The sequence below is a fragment of the Tetrao urogallus genome, assembly GCF_951394365.1.
Source record: "Tetrao urogallus genome assembly, chromosome: 27".
In the NCBI taxonomy this organism is placed as follows: domain Eukaryota; kingdom Metazoa; phylum Chordata; class Aves; order Galliformes; family Phasianidae; genus Tetrao; species Tetrao urogallus.
The window spans coordinates 3,769,338-3,789,392 of NC_136840.1; the positions used below are offsets into that span (position 1 = coordinate 3,769,338).

The following is a 20,055-nucleotide window of genomic DNA, read 5'->3' on the forward strand; positions in this document are numbered from 1 at the left end:
CAGCTTCCACAGCACGTTTAGAAGATAATAAAGCTGTTCTATACCTGAATCCTAACTACTACAAGGCAATATATTACCTATGATGACAGTTAACTACTGTTTTCAACGTAGTACCTGAAAACATCGTGTGGACATTACCTAAACCACATTCCACTTAATGTACTGTGCATGAATGAAGAAACTAGTGTATTTACAGTTAGTCTAACTGTAAACCTGAACTTTGATGCTACTATACATGAGAAACATCTTCTATTCATATTGCAGCTACAGATTTAATAAATAGAATTGCATATATTGTGCTTTATAAATTAAAATGAATTCCAAAGTGAGGCAATGCTTGTCAACAAAAAGCCACGCATGCTGATCCTAGAACCAGTCCACTTCCTCACTCTGTTTTCAGAGGTAGAAACAGCATTTATCTATTTCTACCTTTTCAGTTAAAGCTCCCTCCCCAAAAAGCAATCAAAATAGTTTACTTAGGCACTACTGCAAATATAAGTTGTCTAATAACCAATGCTTCTAACTTAATGAGGGGAGGACATGAAGAAAGTCACCATGTTTTGACTCCTTTGTCTTTAGCATGTTCTCTTCCTTATCTGACACTCTGAGACATGTGCAAAGGTGTCAGCATCTCTTCAAAAATAGCTCCTTTCACGTTAGATCCCCTCAAATTAGCTTCTTGTAGATCACAACCTGAAAGATCACAGTTCTAAAGGATAAAAGAGATCGAGTATTAGTTGAATGCACACAGAACTCAGGGTTCAAAACTTTTAATGCATTTATGCAGAAGCCACATATGCTTCTGTAACTTCAACGTCCTTACTTTGTCACAAGATACAACTAAAACTACAGTAAGGCAGTGACTGCTTTTCACAGTAACAACTGGATTTGGTTTTGCCGAATGCCAGCAATCCCCAGAATTCTATCAGTTGACCATTTAGCTTATAAAAGGAATTGTAACTCACTTCCAAATCAGTTCCTGCTAAAGTTGCTCCTCTAAGATTACAGTTCTTTAGTTTGGCATTTTTCAGTGTTGCAACTCTGAGATTAATTCCTGTCATTTGACTGCCTTCCATGTCAACACCTTTCAGGTTAGCACCTGGAACACAAAAGTACTTTTACAAAGGAAGAACAGTTAGAAACATGGGATTCCAGAGAAATGCTTTTTCAGTGCCATGTAAATTGGTATCTACATGTAATGATTCTGCAGTTGCACTCAGTCTTATGTACATATATGGCTCTTCTAATGTAAAGATGAATTGTGCAAACCACGGCTCAATCTTGTACATAACATATGGATCTTAAAACACATGCAACTCAGTTTGCAAGAAATACTTAACACACAAAGACCTCTTACCTTCCAAATTAGCTTTAATGCCTGATGGGTCTTCAAAATTGCACCCTTTTAGAGATGCTCCTTCTGCATTGGAACACAACATCTTCACCCCCTGGAGGTTCGCACACTGATAGAGATAAATGCATCAGTGAAATTCATGCAAGTGCAGAACTGAACAACGCCAGAAGTAGTCAGACTGTAGCCTTCATTTATGTTTAGGAAGTGAATCTACTAAAGCACAACAGCCTTACTGTTTCAAGGCAGTGTAAGAACTTGGCGTTACTTCACTGGGACAACAGGTTGGAATTACCTGCTGTTCCACACCCTCCTTCTCCTCCCCTCTCCCCAACTTATCCTAATTCCTCTTAAGATAACAGGACAGCCCAAACCTTCCACAGCACAATTCTTACATCGAGCACCGAACCAGAGAGGTCAGCTCTTTCAAGATTTGCACAACATAAGTTGGCATGTGCGAGGTTGCAGCGGCTTAGGTTAGCCATCTTGAAATTGATGTACCGAAGATCTAGTCGTGAAAGATCTGCTCCGCTGAAATTGAGACCCTAAAACCAAAACCAACCCCAAAAGTTACAGAAGGTAAGGCGCAGCTCTGAATACAGAACAGTTCAGAGCATCATTTCTCACATGCAAAGATGCGTGCATACACAACAAGAGCATCTATGCTATTACATAAGATTAAAGATAATGCAAAGCTGTAAAGCACTGACTTTAGTTATTAGAGTGCATCCTACATTTAAATAGAACAGCTCAACAAACTGATCTGAAGTAAAGCAGCCCAAACACTGCACTCAAATTTCATACTAAAGTTACTCTGCTACTTGGAATCAAAACTCAGTTAAAAGGAGGAAGGCAGGGGTGGGGAAGCACACGCTTGAATTTCACATCATCACATGATGCTGCAGGGCATCCCAGCACCTGACACCAACACAACAGATCGAGGCAAACTTTGCATTTCCACACCTGGCATCGCAGCTCAGACTTGGTTGGGGTTGCCAGCAGGAATCGCACAAACTCTTTTCGAGATATAGGAGAGTGGTCCTCTGCTGGCTGCGAGTTCTGTTGAGAGAGTTGTTTAGAAGCTAATACGGATAGGACTAAATTATGTATTGCCTAGAAGAGCAGGACATGCACATCCATGTATAAAAGCAAGCAAGTTACCTTAATAGCTATTTCTAGATGTTCAATTAATGAATCGATACCAAAAAACCTGGCTTCTTCCAAAACACCTAACAAAACAAAGCAGTTATTTGTTATTTACACAGAGCCTTTAAATGAGATACCACTCTTCCCTTGTTGGAAAAGGCAATGCACAGCCATGCCAAGAACATAAGCTTCAGGTTAATCCAACCTTGCTATCAGAAGACTGCCAATTCAACTGACTTCCCCTGTTTGTCATAACTCTCTTTTAGCTACAGTAACCAACAGATGAACAGAGCACCTGCTGAACCTTAGGAAATGCCTAACAAATGCATGAGCTAATAGAACTGTCAGCCACGCACATCGTATTACACTGCAATGGGACAGAGGAAAAGCGAGCTTCCAGTCAAGGAGAAAAAATGAATCTCAAATACAGGTATTAAGATACCAAATCCAGGGCACCATTTGAGAATAAGTTCTCCACAGTAAAACACCAAACATTTAGATAAGCAGACACAAACCCCAGTGATTTTATCACATTTACCTCAGGACAAAGTTAGACCTTTAAAGAATATTAATGTAGGAGATGTCGTACAGGTAACACCTACCGAGCAGATTGATGCCATCGTTTACAATGAGCTGCCCGTGACGCAAGTAGTTCAAAATAGGCTCAAAATACTCTGGGCTGCGGTCAATTAGGAATGCTCCTCTGTGATCTTGCTTATTTCCCCAAGCATCTGTTGCCACAAAATACACACAATTAAATCTGAAAGCGTTTGCTTCAAGTTTCAGATTGTTACCACCAAGGGGTTACAGGATTGAAGCCTCCCACATGAAAGGGCATTTTTTAGAGAGAAGGAAGGAAAATAGGAGTGGAGGGGAAAACCCCCCTTACATCCAACCCCTTCTTGCTATAAATAGCTAAAACACATTTCACAGTGTGCCTAAGAACCCTTGCAAAAGCAGCATTAAGACTGGTAAACACATCTCATTTGGTGTTCACAAAACCGAGTGAAATGCAACAGTCAGGAAAGTCTAAACTAGAAAAAAAAAAAAAAAGAGTCTGAAGTATCAACTTTGGGTGGGAGTTCTATTTTCAATTCATGAGACGATCGTATGTTGTGCTTTGATGCTCTAACATACTTTTAATACTTTAACACAGCAATAACCGTTAACTTCATAGTGCCTTTTACCTGTTCGGCTACTCATTAGCTTGAAGGGTGAGTTTTATTTCGAGATACTAACCTTTATCTTTAAACATGTGGGCCAACATACTGTCAGGTTCTTTATTAACCAAAGTACTCCTAGAAAATAAAGGCAGTGCAATTTTATTTTTCAAATGGAAAGTTTTGCTACAAGACCCATTTGCTGGAGGGAATGCATTTCCTTGGCACCTAGAAGGTAATCAGTGCTGTGTGATATGCATTCCAACTCTGTACTGATTTAATTTCAGAAGAGAAAACAAAACACACTTCTGATCTAAGGCGTATCAAAGGTATTTTAAATACAAAGCACTTCGTTAGCTGAAATGTTCCAGGGATAAATGCAGGCCTGTTCAGGCTTTTCACCACTGTTAGCACATGTGAACCGTTTAAGCATTCATTTCAGAATGGTGGCAACAAATGCCTATTACAAGCTGCAGGTCTCCTACTCCATAGCAAATGACTTTTTCTTGTTCTTTCTCAAGAGCATCCAAAGTCTCACTACCTGAACACACACCAACTACTACAGCAACCTTACTGAAGTTAATTCCAGCTCAACTAGCCCCATTTTTACCGTGTGGTGGTGAAGTATCGACCTCCAACATTAAGTGTTAACCAGTCTGTGTGTGCCCCTGTTAGCTCTTCATGAGGTCTTGCATCGGTCTGAGGATCTACACAGGTGAGAAGAACGCAGATGTGAGAATTGTGAACGTTTCCAAATCCTCCATATGGTAACTAGGTTTCTGAAAACACTAGAAAATTAAAGTTTAAACTTATGCTAAAGGAAAGCATAGAATCATAGAGTGGCTTGGGTTGGAGGGACCTCAAAGCCCACCCATCCCCTGCCACTGCCATCATCAGATCAGGGTACCCAGGGTCCCATCCAGCCTGGCTTGGGGCACCTCCAGCTCCCCTGGGCAGCACTGCCAGGGCCTCACTGCCCTCTGAGTAGAGAATTTCCTCCTAACATCTAAACTAATTTTTCCCTCTTTTAGTATAAATCCCTTTCCCCTATCCTGTCACTATCTGCCTATGTGAACAGAAGGCTGAAGAATTAGAGGCTTACCAATGAATGGTTCCCCTTCACAGACAAACAGAACATCATCATCTCTGGAAGGGGATAGGGCAGGGGGAAGAGAAACAAAAAAAAGATTAAACAGCTTTTTGTTCATCGAAGCGACATTGGGATCCCCTCCTGATCAGTTTCAGGTACATAACAATTGGATACCATTAGTTAGAATTAAGAACCCGATCCTTCTCTTAACTTTGCAGGTTCCAGATGACTGCAATTCTACCAGCTGCACTAGAGATGCTACTGATAGAGACCCGTATCAGCCAGGTAGGGATCACTTCTGCTTTAGTTTTATGAGATAGTTCCTTTTCTTCCCACTCTAATGGGTTAATGTTACATGAAGCCAAAGCCATGCCAGTTTGTCTCCTTTTCAGAAAGTCTCATCCAAGAGCCGAACAGACTATTGGGACTTCCTGGCATTTGTGAATCTACTCAGAGGGACATTAAAAAGCACACAATGCAGCTTGCATCAAATTCAGATTCATCAAAATATGATGTTCTGTAGGCAGCATTATTTTTCCTTGAGGTGAGTATTCCATTGAGTATACAGGCTGGAAAAGATCTGGTTTTATGAAATGCAGTTGTTATTCACAGAACGGCTTAGGAAGGGACTTTAAAGACCATGGAGCTCCAATCCCCCTGCCCCAGATCAGGCTGTCCAGGCCCCTCCCTGCCCTCCCAACAACTGCAGGGATGGGGCATCCACAGCTTCTGTGGGCTGCACTGCCAGAGCCTCACCACCCTCTGAGTAAGCAGCTTCTTCTAACACCCAACCTAGATCTCATCTTTTAGTTTAAAGCTGTTCCCCTCTGTTCTATTACAGCATGTAAGAGGTCAGTCCCCTTCTTGCTTGTAAACTCCCTTCCAGTACTGAAAGGCCACCATGAGGTCTCCTTGGAGTCTTCTCAAGCTAGACATGCCCATCTCCCATCCATGATTCAGCATTTATGGGATCAATCTTACCTAATCAAAGCAATATCATCGATGAGACCACCTTTCCCATTGTAAACACTGGTTGCTTTGATTCCCAGCTTATTGCTCGCCACAGACAGCAAATCCGACAGCGTGCCATACACAGCCACCACCTGCAAAGAGAAGGGAGCCAAACTAGGGCTACTGCCATCCCAGAACAATGTTGGGCCTTAAAACCCATTGCTTTCACTACAGACGCCGCCCCACAGCTCTGAGCAGAGCGGAAGGAGGATTATTTACCAGCTGTCCAACAGAAAGCACAGCATGGGAAGGCCGCAGCACATCCCTGACCTGCTCAGGGCACGGCTCCATCAGCACAGCACCACTGAAGAGGAGCTGAGCTGCAGAGAGCCGCAGCCAGAAGCTCAGGGCTCTCCCTCGCGGCCCCGCACACGGCCTGAGCCCCGGCCCGGCCCCAACCCCAGCCTCCAGCGCCCCAGTCGCGGCCGCAGTGGCCAGCCCTCCGGCCCCAAACCGAGCAGAGGGAAGCAGAACGCCTCAGAAATCCACGCGCAGCTTCCCGAAGCCCACCCGCAGCCCGCAACCCCCGCCCCTCACCTTCCCGTTCCGGGGACTGCCGTTAACGAACAGCGTGACCCGCCTCATGCTGCGCCGGCGGCGCCCCGCTCCTCCTGCCGCCAAACCCGGAAGGCAGCGCTCCCTAAGCGACGGGAACGGAGACCAATCGCAGCCGAGCCACCGGCCAATGAGAAACGCGTCCCACCAGCGGGGCGGAGAAAAGATGGGTAGGCGGGTTGGAGGGCGGGGACAGCGCTGCTGACAGCCAGTCAAGGGAGGAGTTGGGTCCTTGAAGCCGAGCGCTGCCCGCGATTGGTGCGAGCTGTCACGCGGACGCGGCTCGCGGCACCGACCGTTGCTTTCAAAATGGCACCGCGGCGCGAGAGTAACGGTCGGTGAGCCGCCGCGCTTTGAACGTGAGAGGCGCGAGCGCCTGAAGGGGCAGAGGGCGGCTGAGGGGAGCGGGGGCTGTGGGGGCTGTGGTGAGGGGAGAGGGAAGCTCTGAGGGGGTGTAGGAATAAAATGCCCCGTGTGGCCGCTCCGCCCTGCGCCGCCTCGTCCGCCCGTGGAACCGAACGCGTGGCCGCGTGGGCTGCTGTGGAAACGAAAGCTCCCAGCCCGTTTCCCTGAGCTTTAAAATCTGAGAAACCGAGTGCGAAATATGTGAGCGTCCTAAACAGCCTCCCCTCCCCTTTAAACTGCTCGTACTTGTTGTAAACTGCGATGTGATTGCGTTTAAAACGCGTATTAAACGCGGGATTTATACGTTTGAAGTAAAGGCACGGCCCCGTTTCCTTGGCCGTTTCTGTATGCTCTGGGCTGAAGGCTTTCCCTGTTCCCCCGTCGGGGAATTCCTGGCTCTGCAGTCATTTCACATCGTCAGAGGACTCTTTTCCTTATCAAATAGCTTAAAACTTCTTGTCCTTTTTGACAGGGAGCTGCCTTTGTAGGAGAACAAAGAGCAAGTCGGCAGTTTTTTAGGCTAAAAACTCGTCGTGGTCAAAGGTGATAGATGCTGTGCTGGAAGCTGACAGCAATGAGAGCAGAAATCCTGCAGTGAAGGAAGAGATCCCAGTCAGAAGAGTGGAAGCTTTGTAAAGTGACTGAGCCCAAAGCCTAAATGGCATCTGAGAAAGAGAATGTAAGCAATGGGAGAGAGCAGGGATCGCACCTCGATGCAGGGGATGCTGAGAGCCATCAGGGCACAGAATGCCCCTCTGATACTCCAAAAAGGGCTGTGGTTGGTGAAGCTGCCCGGCCACTGAGCAGCAAGGAGAATGTTTCAGGTAGACCCACGCCTCTGGGAGATGAGTGCTACTCGACGCCTGCAAGAGTCAAAGCAGAAGAAAAATCCTACCGTGGATTATCGGAGAAACAGAGGAGGATAAGTGTTGATTTTGCAACTGTAACAACTGCTGATTTTGGGATTACTCCAGAAAGCTTTGTTAATGGATCTACAGGTAAGGCAAGGCTGGAGTGATCAGTGCTGTCTGCTGTTCTCTGAGGACTGTCCAGTCCAATCCCTTATCAAAAGCTTCTGAGTTCAGTCAGGCTCATGGTGACCAGCTGAGTTAGAGTAAGTCCGAGGGTAGGAATTTGACTTCATTCCCTATTTGCTCTAATTCTCTTTTACTTTTCTTCTGTTCTGGTGATCAGCTGTCAGTGAGTTTAATATGGGAGTAGTCAGGTGAGCCCTGCAAGTATTGTTTGTGTTTCTAAATTGCAATTGAAAAACCAAAAAAACACTTCAGTTTCTCTATTGGTATACGGTATAGTTGCTTTTTATTCTTTCTTATTTTCTTACCTGGAAAAACAGAGGCCCAGGTCTTATTTTTCTGTTGTACGCAGTTTTAGAATCTGTTTTCAGGGACTTGATTGAAGAACAACATGAAAGAGAAGGGCTTGACTGGATGATCTTGTCAGTCTTTTCCACCCTTGGTGATTCTGTGATTCTCTAACAGTTTTCTGAGCCGAGCAGCTAAATAAGGTTGTTTCTATAAATAAACATAAAGCGCTCTTTTAAAAAAAACCTGAACATTAAAACAATGTTCTGCTGTGCATCTTCACTGTATTTTTTTCCCTCCTGTCTCTGTTTCAGCTAAGTCTCCAGCTGCACTAAAGCTGAGACGAAGATCAGCCATTGGAGCCCGAGGGTCTCCAGAAAACAATACCCTCATTCAATATCTTGCCCAGCAGAAAAGCAACAGGCAAAAAGAAGATTTTGCACAGGTGAGGATCGTTCTCAAGTGTCTAATGCATCATTTTAATTCCCCTAGGGATCAATATGCAAGTCTTCCAATTTAACACCTGCTGGCAGAAAGAAAATAAAATCCAAGGAAGGGATCAGTAGAAGAAATAACTGTGGCCTTATTTTGTTCATTTTCCTTGGACACCTTATTTTAAAATAGAAATTTGATGCTGGTTTTGTTTCTGTAGAGTCTGGAATCTTTTTTGTCTATTTTCACTTACCATAACTTTCATTTATCTGCATTCACCGCACTTAGATATCTGGCAAATTAAACTCGGATGGTTCAGATTTAAGTAAATACTAACATCAGTAATGTTTCTTTTTTTTTTTTTTTTTTTTTGTTTAATTTGAAGTCAGACTTGTTTTTAATTCAAACCAACACAGACTCACAGTAAATAAATTCTGGAAATGGCCTAGGGGGACAGATTAGAAAAGAGAACAACAAATTTCTTGATGCTGTTCCTTTTTTGACCATATGAGTAAAGCAGCACTGAGATAAAATACTTGCTTCTTCCCTGAGTGTGCTTTATGTCAAAGGTATGAGTAAGAACTGAAAAAATTGCATGTCATCTTGGAAAAAGTGTCTGCTGACACTGATTTTTCTTTTAGCAGGCGAGTCCTTGTCAGTCTGCCAGGTCACTGAGGAGCAAAATGGATATCTTTCAAAGAACTTTTAAGTCAGTTCAAGAGGCTGAAGGGAAGACGGGTTTCTCTGGACTCTCACAAGTATCTGCTGCTCTTCGGGAAGATGGCTGCTGTAAGTTCATTGATTTAAATGTTAGGGCTTCCTTTCAGCCAATAAATATGAAACGACACTGAAAATGTTTTCTTTTGTGAGAGCTGATGATGGTTTGGGAGTTTTTGCTTGGCTTGAGGTTTTCTTGATTGTAACTCTTACCTGTCTTCAATGTGATGTGCAATCTTCTGTTCAACAGCTTTTAGGTACATTTAGAAATTGGGTTCCATTACTGTGAATTTCCTTATTTCCTAATTTAAAAAGTACATACTGCAAAAGCAAGTCAGGGCAATGCTGTGGCAACTGTGAGAAGGCTGTACTGCTGTGATTCTATGCTGGTCTTGATAACATTTATAGAACTTTTTTATTTATTGAAGATTTGCTAATGTTATTTTCAAAGTAGAAGTAAAAATTTCATGGTTTTTTTTATTTTTTTTTTTTACTAATTCAAAAAATACCTTCTTTAATCTTTTTTGTGTGTGAAGAAACACAAAAATAGCATTAACAGAATAATCTGAAATTGTGGTTTATTTTTAATCACAGTAGCTCAGAACAAAGCACCTGTCACAAAAGAACACAGTCTGGATCAGAAGAGTGAAGCTTTCATGTCTGACTGCAATGGAGCTGATTTCAAAGAAAATGTAAAAGAAAACTTGAGCAATAGCAATAAGTCTGGTAGGAGGTTATGCACCATCTTGTCTTTACAGCCCGATGTCATTGAGCCGGCTGCTCTTCCAAAGGTATTTATCCACGTGTGGGCAAAGAAAGTAAACTGCACAGCAAATCTCCCTGGGAAGAATTTGCCTTGTGAAGGGAAGCAGAATCTGGTTAGATGCTGTGTTATGGATGGTGGGAATGCTGTAAGCAGCAAAGTTATTCTGATAATTACAAAGAAGGCTCATGTTATGCTATTAATGAAATTTAAATATGTGTAAATTCCTTGTGAGTCCACAGCTGTGTCACTGTGTGGCACGTTGAATTCACACATTTGGCAAACACAGATGTCAGAAATGTCAGTTTTGTGAAGAGCTGCACAAAACCCAGCAGATCAGTTTGACCTCTGCCTTATCATATATGTGCTTATTTCTATCATCTTTCTGTTCTTGCAACTTCTCTAGGAACAGACTTATAAGCAAGGCGGTCCTATCGAGTATTCGGAGGCTGTTCTAATTAGAGATATCTTAGAAACAAGCCGTGGTAAGAGGATTCATCACTATTACTATCTTGTTATATTCTTATTAAAGAAAGAAAAACAATTAGAATGTATCTAAAGAGTTGTTTGACAAGCACTCACTCCATGCTCATCATCTTGGCTACAATTTTTAATGCAGCAGAAACCTGAAATAAGTTTGAGATAAAAGCTAACAGAGCATATAATGACAGGGAAAAAAATTACTTCATATTGCAGTCCATTCAGCCCTTAATTTTGTTGTTTGGACCGTTCTTAAGGAAAAATACAGTTGAGCAATTTGTGTTTGTGAAGCAGAGGGGAGTGAGAGACTCTGAGGCAGAGAAATCCTCCCCAGAAATCTTCATGTAATGCTCAATTTTCACATTTTTATTTCATAAATTGCTCAAAATGTGAATGTAAATATGGCACAACAGCAGCAAACATTCAGAGAATGGATTTTTCTTGAGACACTGAATGTAGTTGACAGCCACTGTGGAAGGGTGTACACTGCTTTTCATAGAGCTGATGCTGAAGGCTTCTCAGTTTTACTTCAGTCTTTTAATTTTCTTATATACTTGCTTTAAAGATTTCAGTCCTGACCATATCAGTAAAGAAGTCAGAAGTAATGTCATATCAGATCAGAGCAGGAAAAAGGTTAATTTTGCAGAAGAACTGGCTGTGGGGATATATGATGGAAGTGAGCCGCCTGTCACGCCGCTCCAAACGAGGGCTGCTTCGTTAATGGAATCCACAGTGAGCGGCTCCCAGCTGCGGTCTGTGCTGAAGAAAACACCAGTGAAGCAACTGATGGACTGCGTGAAGGTTGGTTAATTAAATCACATCGCAGTGGGATTGATTCGTGTTTTAAGATGCTTCCTGACTATTTGTATGCACTGGAGATGGTTATCAGTGGTTCTCTGTTTGTATCGTGGTTGGTTTGAAGCTTTCTTCTTATGAGAAGATCCATTTTGATGCTTTAAGTTTTACTCAGAACAACAAATAGGTTTGTTAGAGTTGTGCTGATTACAAAGTTTGCCTTCAGAGGGAGTTTTTGTCGCTTTTGATATGAGAAAGGACAGTCCTTAAATGGTACTTAATAGGTTCTCTTATCACATTTGATAGGAATGTTCAAACAATGCTGCTCACAGAGGAGGAGGAGGTGAATCTTTTACACTCTCTGATCACATCTGTGAGGCGCTGCAAACAGGTTTGATTCAGGCTTTTTTTTGTTTTTCTTTTTTTCTTCTGTTGTTGTTCTGTAAATTGCAAGATTTGCAAGATCTGAAGGGTATTATGGATTAACCACCACTGAAGTAGCTCATAAGTGGTAACGTATGGTGTGAAGTAGAAAATGAAGTTACCAAGGGAAAAAAAAATACACTTCAGAAAATATTTAATATAAAAAATAGTGATATTGATACCAATATTGCAAAAAATCCTGTTATTCATGAGATTTTACAGTTACCAGATACAACTTGAGAGATAGCTGGTGTTTTCTAGACTTCTATTTTCTTTTTTCCTCATTTCTTGATATGATATATCTTGATATATCTTGATAATGCTAAACTAAAAGTTCCTGTAGAATTGATGTCTAAGGGCGATATTTTGCTGTTTGGTTGGTGGTGATTATTTAAGGGAATGTTAAGACCTGTAAAAAGGCCTTGAAAAGTCTCTGTTCTGTGAAAGCTCTGCTTTAAGCCTGCTAAGCAGTTGCTGTATTTTATTGCAGTGGAGAGAACTGAACAGTGCAGCCCCAGAAGGGCGAAGAAGAAAAAAGTGACTTTTGGAGAAGATCTCAGCCCAGAAATATTTGATAAAACTTTGCCTGCAAATACTCCATTGCGCAAAGGATCGACGCCGGTCTGCCGCTCGGGGTCAGCACATGGCAGCCCTTGCACGAGGGCAGGGCTCACAGAGGAGCCATTAACTCAGCCAAACTTCGATTGCAGTGATGTAAGCTTTCGTTTTCTTTACAGCTGCACCAACAGCTTCTCACAGCTCTTTAAGTGTTCAACATATTACCTTTTTTTCCTTTATCTTACAGGAATGTATTGAGCCTCCTCAGGAGCTACAGGAGAGCTCTGTTGTTTCAGAAAAGCTCTTACCTGTTGAAAATGCAGAAGGTAATCTTGAGTCATATTTTTGTCATTAGACGCTACATCTTTCTGTACCTGAAAACTGAGAGATGACACGATTGTGTTGTTTTTTTTTGTTTGTTTGCTCGACATGGGATGTGTTGTGCCTGAAGTTAAATGCTCTTCCTTTCCTGTAAAGGTCATTGCAGTAGCTGCCAGAGTTTGCCTAGTGTTTAGATTAACTGGACGTTATTTGAGCTTGTGTTTTTCCGCACAAAAGGCGATATAGTCAGGCTTACTGCTTCAAATAACTGGGCTTATTATCTGGATTTATGATATTGTGGTACTGATGGTTTTAAAATAGTGAGCAAAGCTGTAAGAAAATAGAGGAGGATATTTGTAATTTTGTGTCTCAAAGAAAACTTGGTGTTAATTATTTTGTTACTGAGTATTATTCTGTTCTGTTCTGATCTACTTTGTAAAACAAGTTGTTGGTTTTTTTTTTAATCTTGCCATGTTTGATAACTTTTTGTGCACAAAATCCTACTCAAGGCTAAGATCTAAACATGCTGTGCGTAGTGTTAAAATGGTGTGAATAATTTCCTCAAAATATGATTGACTTCTGTTGATCTGAACCAATATTCTTATTTTCTTAATGTATAGAAGCAGAAACTGACAAATCAGACATGAAAACGACTCGCTCCTCTACTAAAAGGAAGGTGAGGTTCTTCAGTGGTGGGGTTTTGTTTTCTCTACTTCTTCCAACAAGGATATTTTTGCATATCTGTTGAAGTACATCAGAGCTTTTGCATCCTCAGATATCAGAATTATAGATACCCAGGTAGATGGAAATATCTCCACTTGGTGCAGCGAAGGAAATCTCATTTTTGACAGGAAGTGGATTTTCAGTTATTAGAACCAGCTTGGATTACAATCTGATGCTTAAGCTTACTATTTCTGTTAACTGTTGCAGGAACTTTTCCAAAGAGTTGTCAAAGTTGGAAGAGAGATATCCATAGGCTGTCATGGGATCAAGGGCTTCAGTCACTGACATGTAGTCACAGAGGGCTTCTTAGGGCTGTTGCACTGTGTTCCTTTTTTGAGGAAACAAGCATGCACCTAATTCACCCCAATTCACCCCAATAACTTAAAATTCCTACTCTTCAACAGTACAGCACCATTTCCGAGGGCACTGACTGCAGCATCTCAAGAGCAACCAGCACTAAGAATGCTAAAGACGTTAAAAATCCAAGGAAGAATGAACTGCAAAGACCAAAGAGTGTGACTGCCTCTGCTGCCAAAAAGAAGCAAGTAAGTGACAGCCCAGTGATGTTGGTGAATGCTGCCTTTATTTCTCTGTCCCAACATCTCACACAATCAGTCTTCTTTCTTGTATGTTTTCCATGGTTATTTTGATGTTTATGTTACAGATTTTCTAAAGGGTGTTTTTGTTTCCTGTTGCTGCCAATACTTTCCTCACCATGTCTGTCTCTTGTTTTCCTTGACTTACCATCACCCCGTATTGTTTGGGCTGACTGGCAGGGCTTTCAGTGCTTGTAGGGTAAAGAAGGCACTTCAGAAGTGAAGAGCACAACTTTTGAGACTTCAGCTTGTGGTTCCCTTGTCAACTGCACACAGCTGATAATTCTTTGAACTTGCCCAGTTTGCTTTAAGAGTTACAAAGGTGTGAGGCCTCTGAAGTATTTGAGCCTTTTGTGTGTTGGAAAGGAGAGCAAATAAAACTGGAAATAGAGAGTTTTGATCTGAAAAACTCCTTGATTTCTTAATTTGGTTAAGTCAAAAATCAGATCTCATTGGAGAAATAATTCTTTATATTGTAGTTTTTAGATTCATATGAAGAAAGCAGAACAAGCAGGGCATAATTTGTAGGGAGATAATTATTTTCCATAAAATGCAGTAATGGTGCAAATTACTTTGTGGTGTTTTCCAAAAGGATCCTTGTATTTGCATTGTGCTCTAATGTGGTCCTCTTGATCTCTTCAGAAAACAAAACGTGCAACCTTTGGGAAAAGAAGAAAGAGAAAAGTGAAGAAATCTTTATATGGGGAAAGAGAAATGGCTTCAAAGAAACCTCTTCTGAGTCCTATCCTTGAGATTCCAGAAGTTTTCTCTTCTTCCTCATCTCCAAATTCACCAAAGACAATTGCACATTTTCCAGGTGATGTGTTCTTTAGTCTTATTTTGCCTTAGTCATTCCTTTGCTTTTATTTCATAGCTATTTACAAAACAGTTCTGTGCACAGATAAAGAGCCCAATATGCATTTTTCACTTTTAATGGCTTCTGGAGTAAAATGAAGTAGAAATAAATAAAGCAGAGTCCAAAGCATCTAATAGATTATTAGTCTCCAGCTGCATAAATTTAACTCTTACAGGGCTCCAGTGAAAAGATCACCACAAAAAAAGATTCTGTACTTCTACTGGATACTGACAAATAGGAACATGATGTGCAGTAGCTTTCTGGGGAGTTTTTTTTAATGCTGTTTATGTGGAATGCTTATTTAGTAGTCTTCTATGTGGTAAAATACTAGAGACTTTTTATTGTAATACTTCAGAAATCATGCACTCACAACTGGAGCCAAGTAACCATGTATCATTCCTTGTATTTTTAGATCTTTCCACACCCAGGGATGTTCATAATGATGTTCAACAGGAGCAAGTGACTGAAAGACTGGGAGAGAAAATCATCCCTGTTGTTCACGTGTATCCAAGCTCTGAGGAACTGGGTGCTGTGGAAGAAGGCAGCCCCAGCAATACAGTGTTTCAGGTGATCTGAAGTCTGTTTCTGATCTACTTAATGTTAGTGCTAGAAAGTAAGTCTTGTGCTTGGTTTTGTTATATTAAAAAAAAATAATAAAGAAGATTTTAGGGAAATTGGAAAAAGAAAATTAGCTGTTAATGGTCAAACACTGAAAGAGGATGCCTGGAGAGATCATGGAATCTGCATCCTTGCAAGGAGTCATTCTGAACTTGGCTGAAAAGGCCTCAAGCAGCATAAACTGCATTCCTCTTTGGAGCAGGTTCTTTCCAACGTGTGGGGTTCCATGAATTTGGATTTTTTTTTTTTTTAGTTGTTTAGCTTTTATTTTTGAGAATGACTCAACTTAGTGAGGAAATCTAGAGCACTTGTTTTAATTATCAGCTGTTTGAAACAAATTTTGTATGGATTATTTTTGCCTCTAATTTTTTTTCTTTGCAGCTTCCAAATGTGCCAGACACAAATGATGTTCTCAATACATATTTCCATCAAGCTGAAGAGACTGCATGTTTAAAAGGGAAAACAGAAAGTGATTTCTTGATAGAACATGAGAAATTACAGGGAGATTTCCCAAAGAAGGAAGAGTGGCTATCAGAGCTAGAATTTCCAAACCAAGAGGACACTGATGTACATGAGACTCTCCAAAGAACTGAGTGTCCACCTAAAAGGTCTTCAAGAGGTAGGCCACCAAAAAGAAGAAGTAGCAGTACTGTGAATATTCCTCCTACTGAAAAGTCTCATTTTGAAATGGCTGCAGAGGACCTTCAGTTTTCTTTTGATGTTGAAGAAGTTTTATCTGCTCCACAGCTAAAAAGTAACTCTTTAAAAAAGCCCTTGAGAAGAAAGTCAAGTATGAGCAGTGAAACAAGTCGGGTGAGACGCAGCATGAGACTACAGAAAGATGCAGAAATTGAAGGACTTGCATGGATTGAAGTAACCAATGAGATTCTGCAGAACCCTTCTCTGCTAGCTCCCGCCTGTAAAACCAGGAGAAGAATAAGCACATCTGTCCTAACAGAATCTGGGAATATTCACCATCAAGAAGAAAATCACATCCAGTTTGCAGCATCAGGGAAGGAGAACAGTGAATCTGTTCATGTTGCTGGTGGTCCTTGCAGAAGGAGGAGGAAAAGCATTTGTGTATCCACACCTCAAGAAACAAGAACTTGGTCTCAAACCAGGAAAAGGAGCATAACAAATTCTGTATATAGGAGAGACAGCAGTAGCCAAGAATACTCTGAAGAAATGAACATACCTCTTCAAAATAGCATTACCACGTAGTGAGGTTTCAGCTGCCTCTCATTTTCTTAAGTGAAGGTCAGTATTAGATTCTTATGTTCTTTTTGTGAGTTTGACTAGAAATAAGATACTAATTTTCTATTCCACTTAAATTGTTACTTGTTATTTCCTTATTAATATTCTGAGTATCTTAGAACTGATTTTTCATTTCTGGGCCCTTAAAATCCTGTGTGTGTGCTGTGCATACACTGCATAATACTCAGCTGACCTGTCATCTTATTGTTTCAGTACTTCTGGTTTGAGCAGTGTAGAAATAAGAAATGACTACAGGCCCTTTAAATAGTTGGTGTTGCTTTCATTTCTCATTCTGTTCTGTCAGCCCCAGTGAAATACCTGTGTCACCTTTCAGTAAATAGAGCTTCCTGCTGAAAATGGTCTCTTCTGTGACCTTGTTTTTACCATTATTGAGATGGAATAAAATATTTCATGAACATGGCTGCTTTTATAAAGCTGGAAAGCAAACAGAACAGTTTCATTTTTATGCATGTTTTACTTTTCTCTGCAGACATCATCAGCTTTTCCTGAGACAAGAACTCCTAATGCAACTTGAAAGAAACTTCACTGATTAAATGCTGTTCATCTTGTACTTGTATAGAAACATTACTGAAGTTGTCAAAACAGACTCCCTGATGTTTTATTTCAGGCTTTGTATTTGTGTCACAGTGCAATTTTTAGGCTTGGAATAGAGGTGGCCACAGTTACTTGGGTTGCTTTGCTGTGATAGCAGGATTTTGGCTTACCAGGAGAGGGCACTCTGACATGAGTTTTGTGGTCATAGCTGAATTAGTTTGAAAATGTAATGTATAAAGTGAACAGATGCTGTGTGACATCAGAACTAAGTAATAATAACTGCTACCATTTAACGTTCAGAAAAATCAAAATAACAAACTAAGCACTGAAATTAGTCAATACCAGAGAAGTGAAACACTTAGGCACTGTATTCAGATATGACTTTACATGTGGAAATCATATAGCACTTTAAAATACAGCATTGCTCTCTAGAGTTGCAGCAGAAATTTTAAGGTCTACCTGTTAAATCACGCAGCAAGGCAAACCTTTTGAGGCTGTGGATGTCAGATTAAAGATCTGCCTTAAACAGGTCAAGCATTGAGATATCCTGGAGGGAGAGGCAGTAAATTAGCATGGATGATACTAGAGGGCTTAATCTGCCTAGAACACACTTCTTGTGGTGCTGCTGTCCTATGCATCACTCACAGCAGCAGTGGAAGAGTATTCTCCCCTGAGGTTCCTTGGGTGGATGTGTTAAGTGCACTTCAGATGTGAAGTGTAAATAAAATCAAAAGTAGAAGAGCCAGGGTAAGGAGAAAAACAAAGCTGGGATTTGCCTCCTGGCACAACATGGTCAATAAAGAGTTGGATGCCACGTACCCAATGGCAGTTTGCCTCACATGAAGGTGAGGTTGGAACCTGCAGAAAATAAGAGGTTACAGTAACTGGGTTTAATATGGAGAGGACTTGAGAGGAGGCAAGTCTTCAGTTATGCAGAAGCGTGGTGGAGGTTAATGGTTGGTTCTTTGTCACTACCAAATGGTACAAAAAATGTTTTTAAATTGGGAAGAAAAAAAAAAATCTGGTTAAGCAGCAAGAGGAAGCTCCAGCACCAGAGATAGCAGATTGCCTTGGGAAGCTGTGGAATCTTTTTATCACTGGAGGCTTTTACGAACAGTTTAAACAAATATCTGTCTGAAATGACATACGATACTTCCTTGGGGTAAGGATGGGGCCTGGACAGGCTCTCAAGGTCCCTTCTGGCTGTGTTTGCTGATTGCTAGAGATTAGGGTTACAAAGTGAATTGAGACTGGCTAATATGAAGGTCTGAGCCAGAATTTGTCATGGAACAGGGAGTAGATTTGCTGACTCTGAGGGCTGTGTAGCAAGGGAACTAACTGGGGAATCAGGGAAGAGCCCTTCAAGTAAGGTAATGAGATGGTCCTCTAGTATTTTAAACATTCAGCTCTCATGTGATTTGCTCTTCTGAGGCAAACCATCTCTACAGACCCCAACAATTGTGGAACCTATGATTTGATGGCTGTGCTGTTACACAGAAGCGTGGACCGCAGAGTGAACAGTGCTGTTCTGAGTTACCATTAGTCTTTGAAGGACCAACAACTTCGCAGTCCTTATCAAGTGAGCAGAAGTACTTTCCAGGCTGGTCTCTTGCCTTTATTTCTGAGTAAGGATATAGCAATTTAATTGTAGGTATATTGTGTGCAAGATGTTTTAAGTGTGTAGTTCTAGTTTTCAGCTATTGCAGCACTATAAAGAAATCTATAGTGTTGGACAGTCTCTTTCAGCTCTCATTCGTTCTCCCTGTTTTTCCAAAGGAAGAGAGGGTTATTATAAAAGGCCATTTTGTATTTCAAAGTATTCACCAACCTTACATTTTGCATTGCATAGACATGAAATGGCTTCAAGTAGCTCTGAGTAGACACTGCAGGGAACTGTATTCAGCTGATTGCCATGAATCGATCACGGTCTGATTAACAGAACAAGTGGTGAGTCCTAGAAAGGCTGATTATCTTGCCAGTCCAATGTAATTATGATGTCACTAATAAGTAAAAGTAATCATATTGCTTTTGTTTACTCTGTCCTATGAAACACAGTCTTCATGTGTTTGTAGATAGCTGACTATGCAGGAGCTAGCAAGAAGTACATCACACTTCGGATGGTCTTTTCTTAAATTTGCATTATGTTAGTGAGTCAAGAATGCAAAGAACAGTAATACACATGTTTTCATAGAATCATTTGAGTTAAAAAGGACCCTTAAAGGTCATTGAGTCCAACTCCCCTGCAGTGCACAGGGACACCTGCAGCTCCATCAGTGCTCAGAGTCCATCCCCTGACCTCGGGTGTCCCCAGGGATGGGGGCATCCACCACTTCTGTGAGCAGCCTGTGCCAGTGCCTCACTGCCTTTATTTTAAAAACTTCCTCATATCCATTTTAAATCTCCTCTCTTGTAGTTTGAAACCATCTGCCCTTGCTGTGTCACTGCAGACCCTGCTAGTCTGCCCCCTTGGTTCTCACAGCCCCTTTGGATACTGGAAGGCTGCTATCAGCTCTCCCCAGAGCCTTCTCTGCTCCATGCTGCGCAGCCCCAGCTCTCAGCTTGTCCTTGTAGGGGAGGTGTTCCACCCCTTCCTGCAGAAAACTTTAAAGTGAAAAGCAGGGTCTTTATATTATTCTTTCCCAGTCATCATTTTATGCTAATATTTTGCCATACTTAAGAATCAGTTACAAAAATGCAGACTATATTTTCAAGTTTTCTCACATGTGGTTTAACAGGATTAAAACAACTTTCTCAACTTGGTAGTTACTGTAGGCAGGGAAAGTAAACAATGAGAACAACTTGTGCCATTTTTCTGATTTACTGATAAGCTGTATTTTAAAATAATTGTAAATAAAGCTTCGTGGCTTTGGTTTATTTTTCTCTCCTTGCTTCTGACCAATTTGATAAAGTAGATATTGAAATGC

General features: G+C 41.3%; 2 protein-coding genes across 2 annotated transcripts; one reads left to right on the forward strand and one right to left on the reverse strand.

The window, feature by feature from the left end:
* Positions 1-592: 592 nt before the first annotated feature.
* Positions 593-6,343, reverse strand: KCTD9 (potassium channel tetramerization domain containing 9; the record flags this gene model as incomplete). The annotated part of the gene is made up of 12 exons (XM_079547472.1): positions 593-709; positions 966-1,099; positions 1,358-1,463; positions 1,747-1,896; positions 2,315-2,410; positions 2,513-2,580; positions 3,100-3,228; positions 3,737-3,795; positions 4,268-4,364; positions 4,760-4,803; positions 5,729-5,850; positions 6,296-6,343. The coding sequence occupies 12 exons, from the start codon at positions 6,341-6,343 to the stop codon at positions 593-595; spliced, it is 1,170 nt and encodes a 389-aa protein (XP_079403598.1).
* A 1,033-nt stretch (positions 6,344-7,376) lies between these two features.
* Positions 7,377-16,543, forward strand: CDCA2 (cell division cycle associated 2; the record flags this gene model as incomplete). The annotated part of the gene is made up of 12 exons (XM_079547376.1): positions 7,377-7,716; positions 8,355-8,485; positions 9,117-9,261; positions 10,998-11,233; positions 11,534-11,618; positions 12,141-12,364; positions 12,456-12,534; positions 13,150-13,205; positions 13,657-13,797; positions 14,491-14,665; positions 15,117-15,271; positions 15,704-16,543. 12 exons carry the CDS (start codon positions 7,377-7,379, stop codon positions 16,541-16,543), a joined length of 2,607 nt encoding a protein of 868 aa, XP_079403502.1.
* Positions 16,544-20,055: the final 3,512 nt, after the last annotated feature.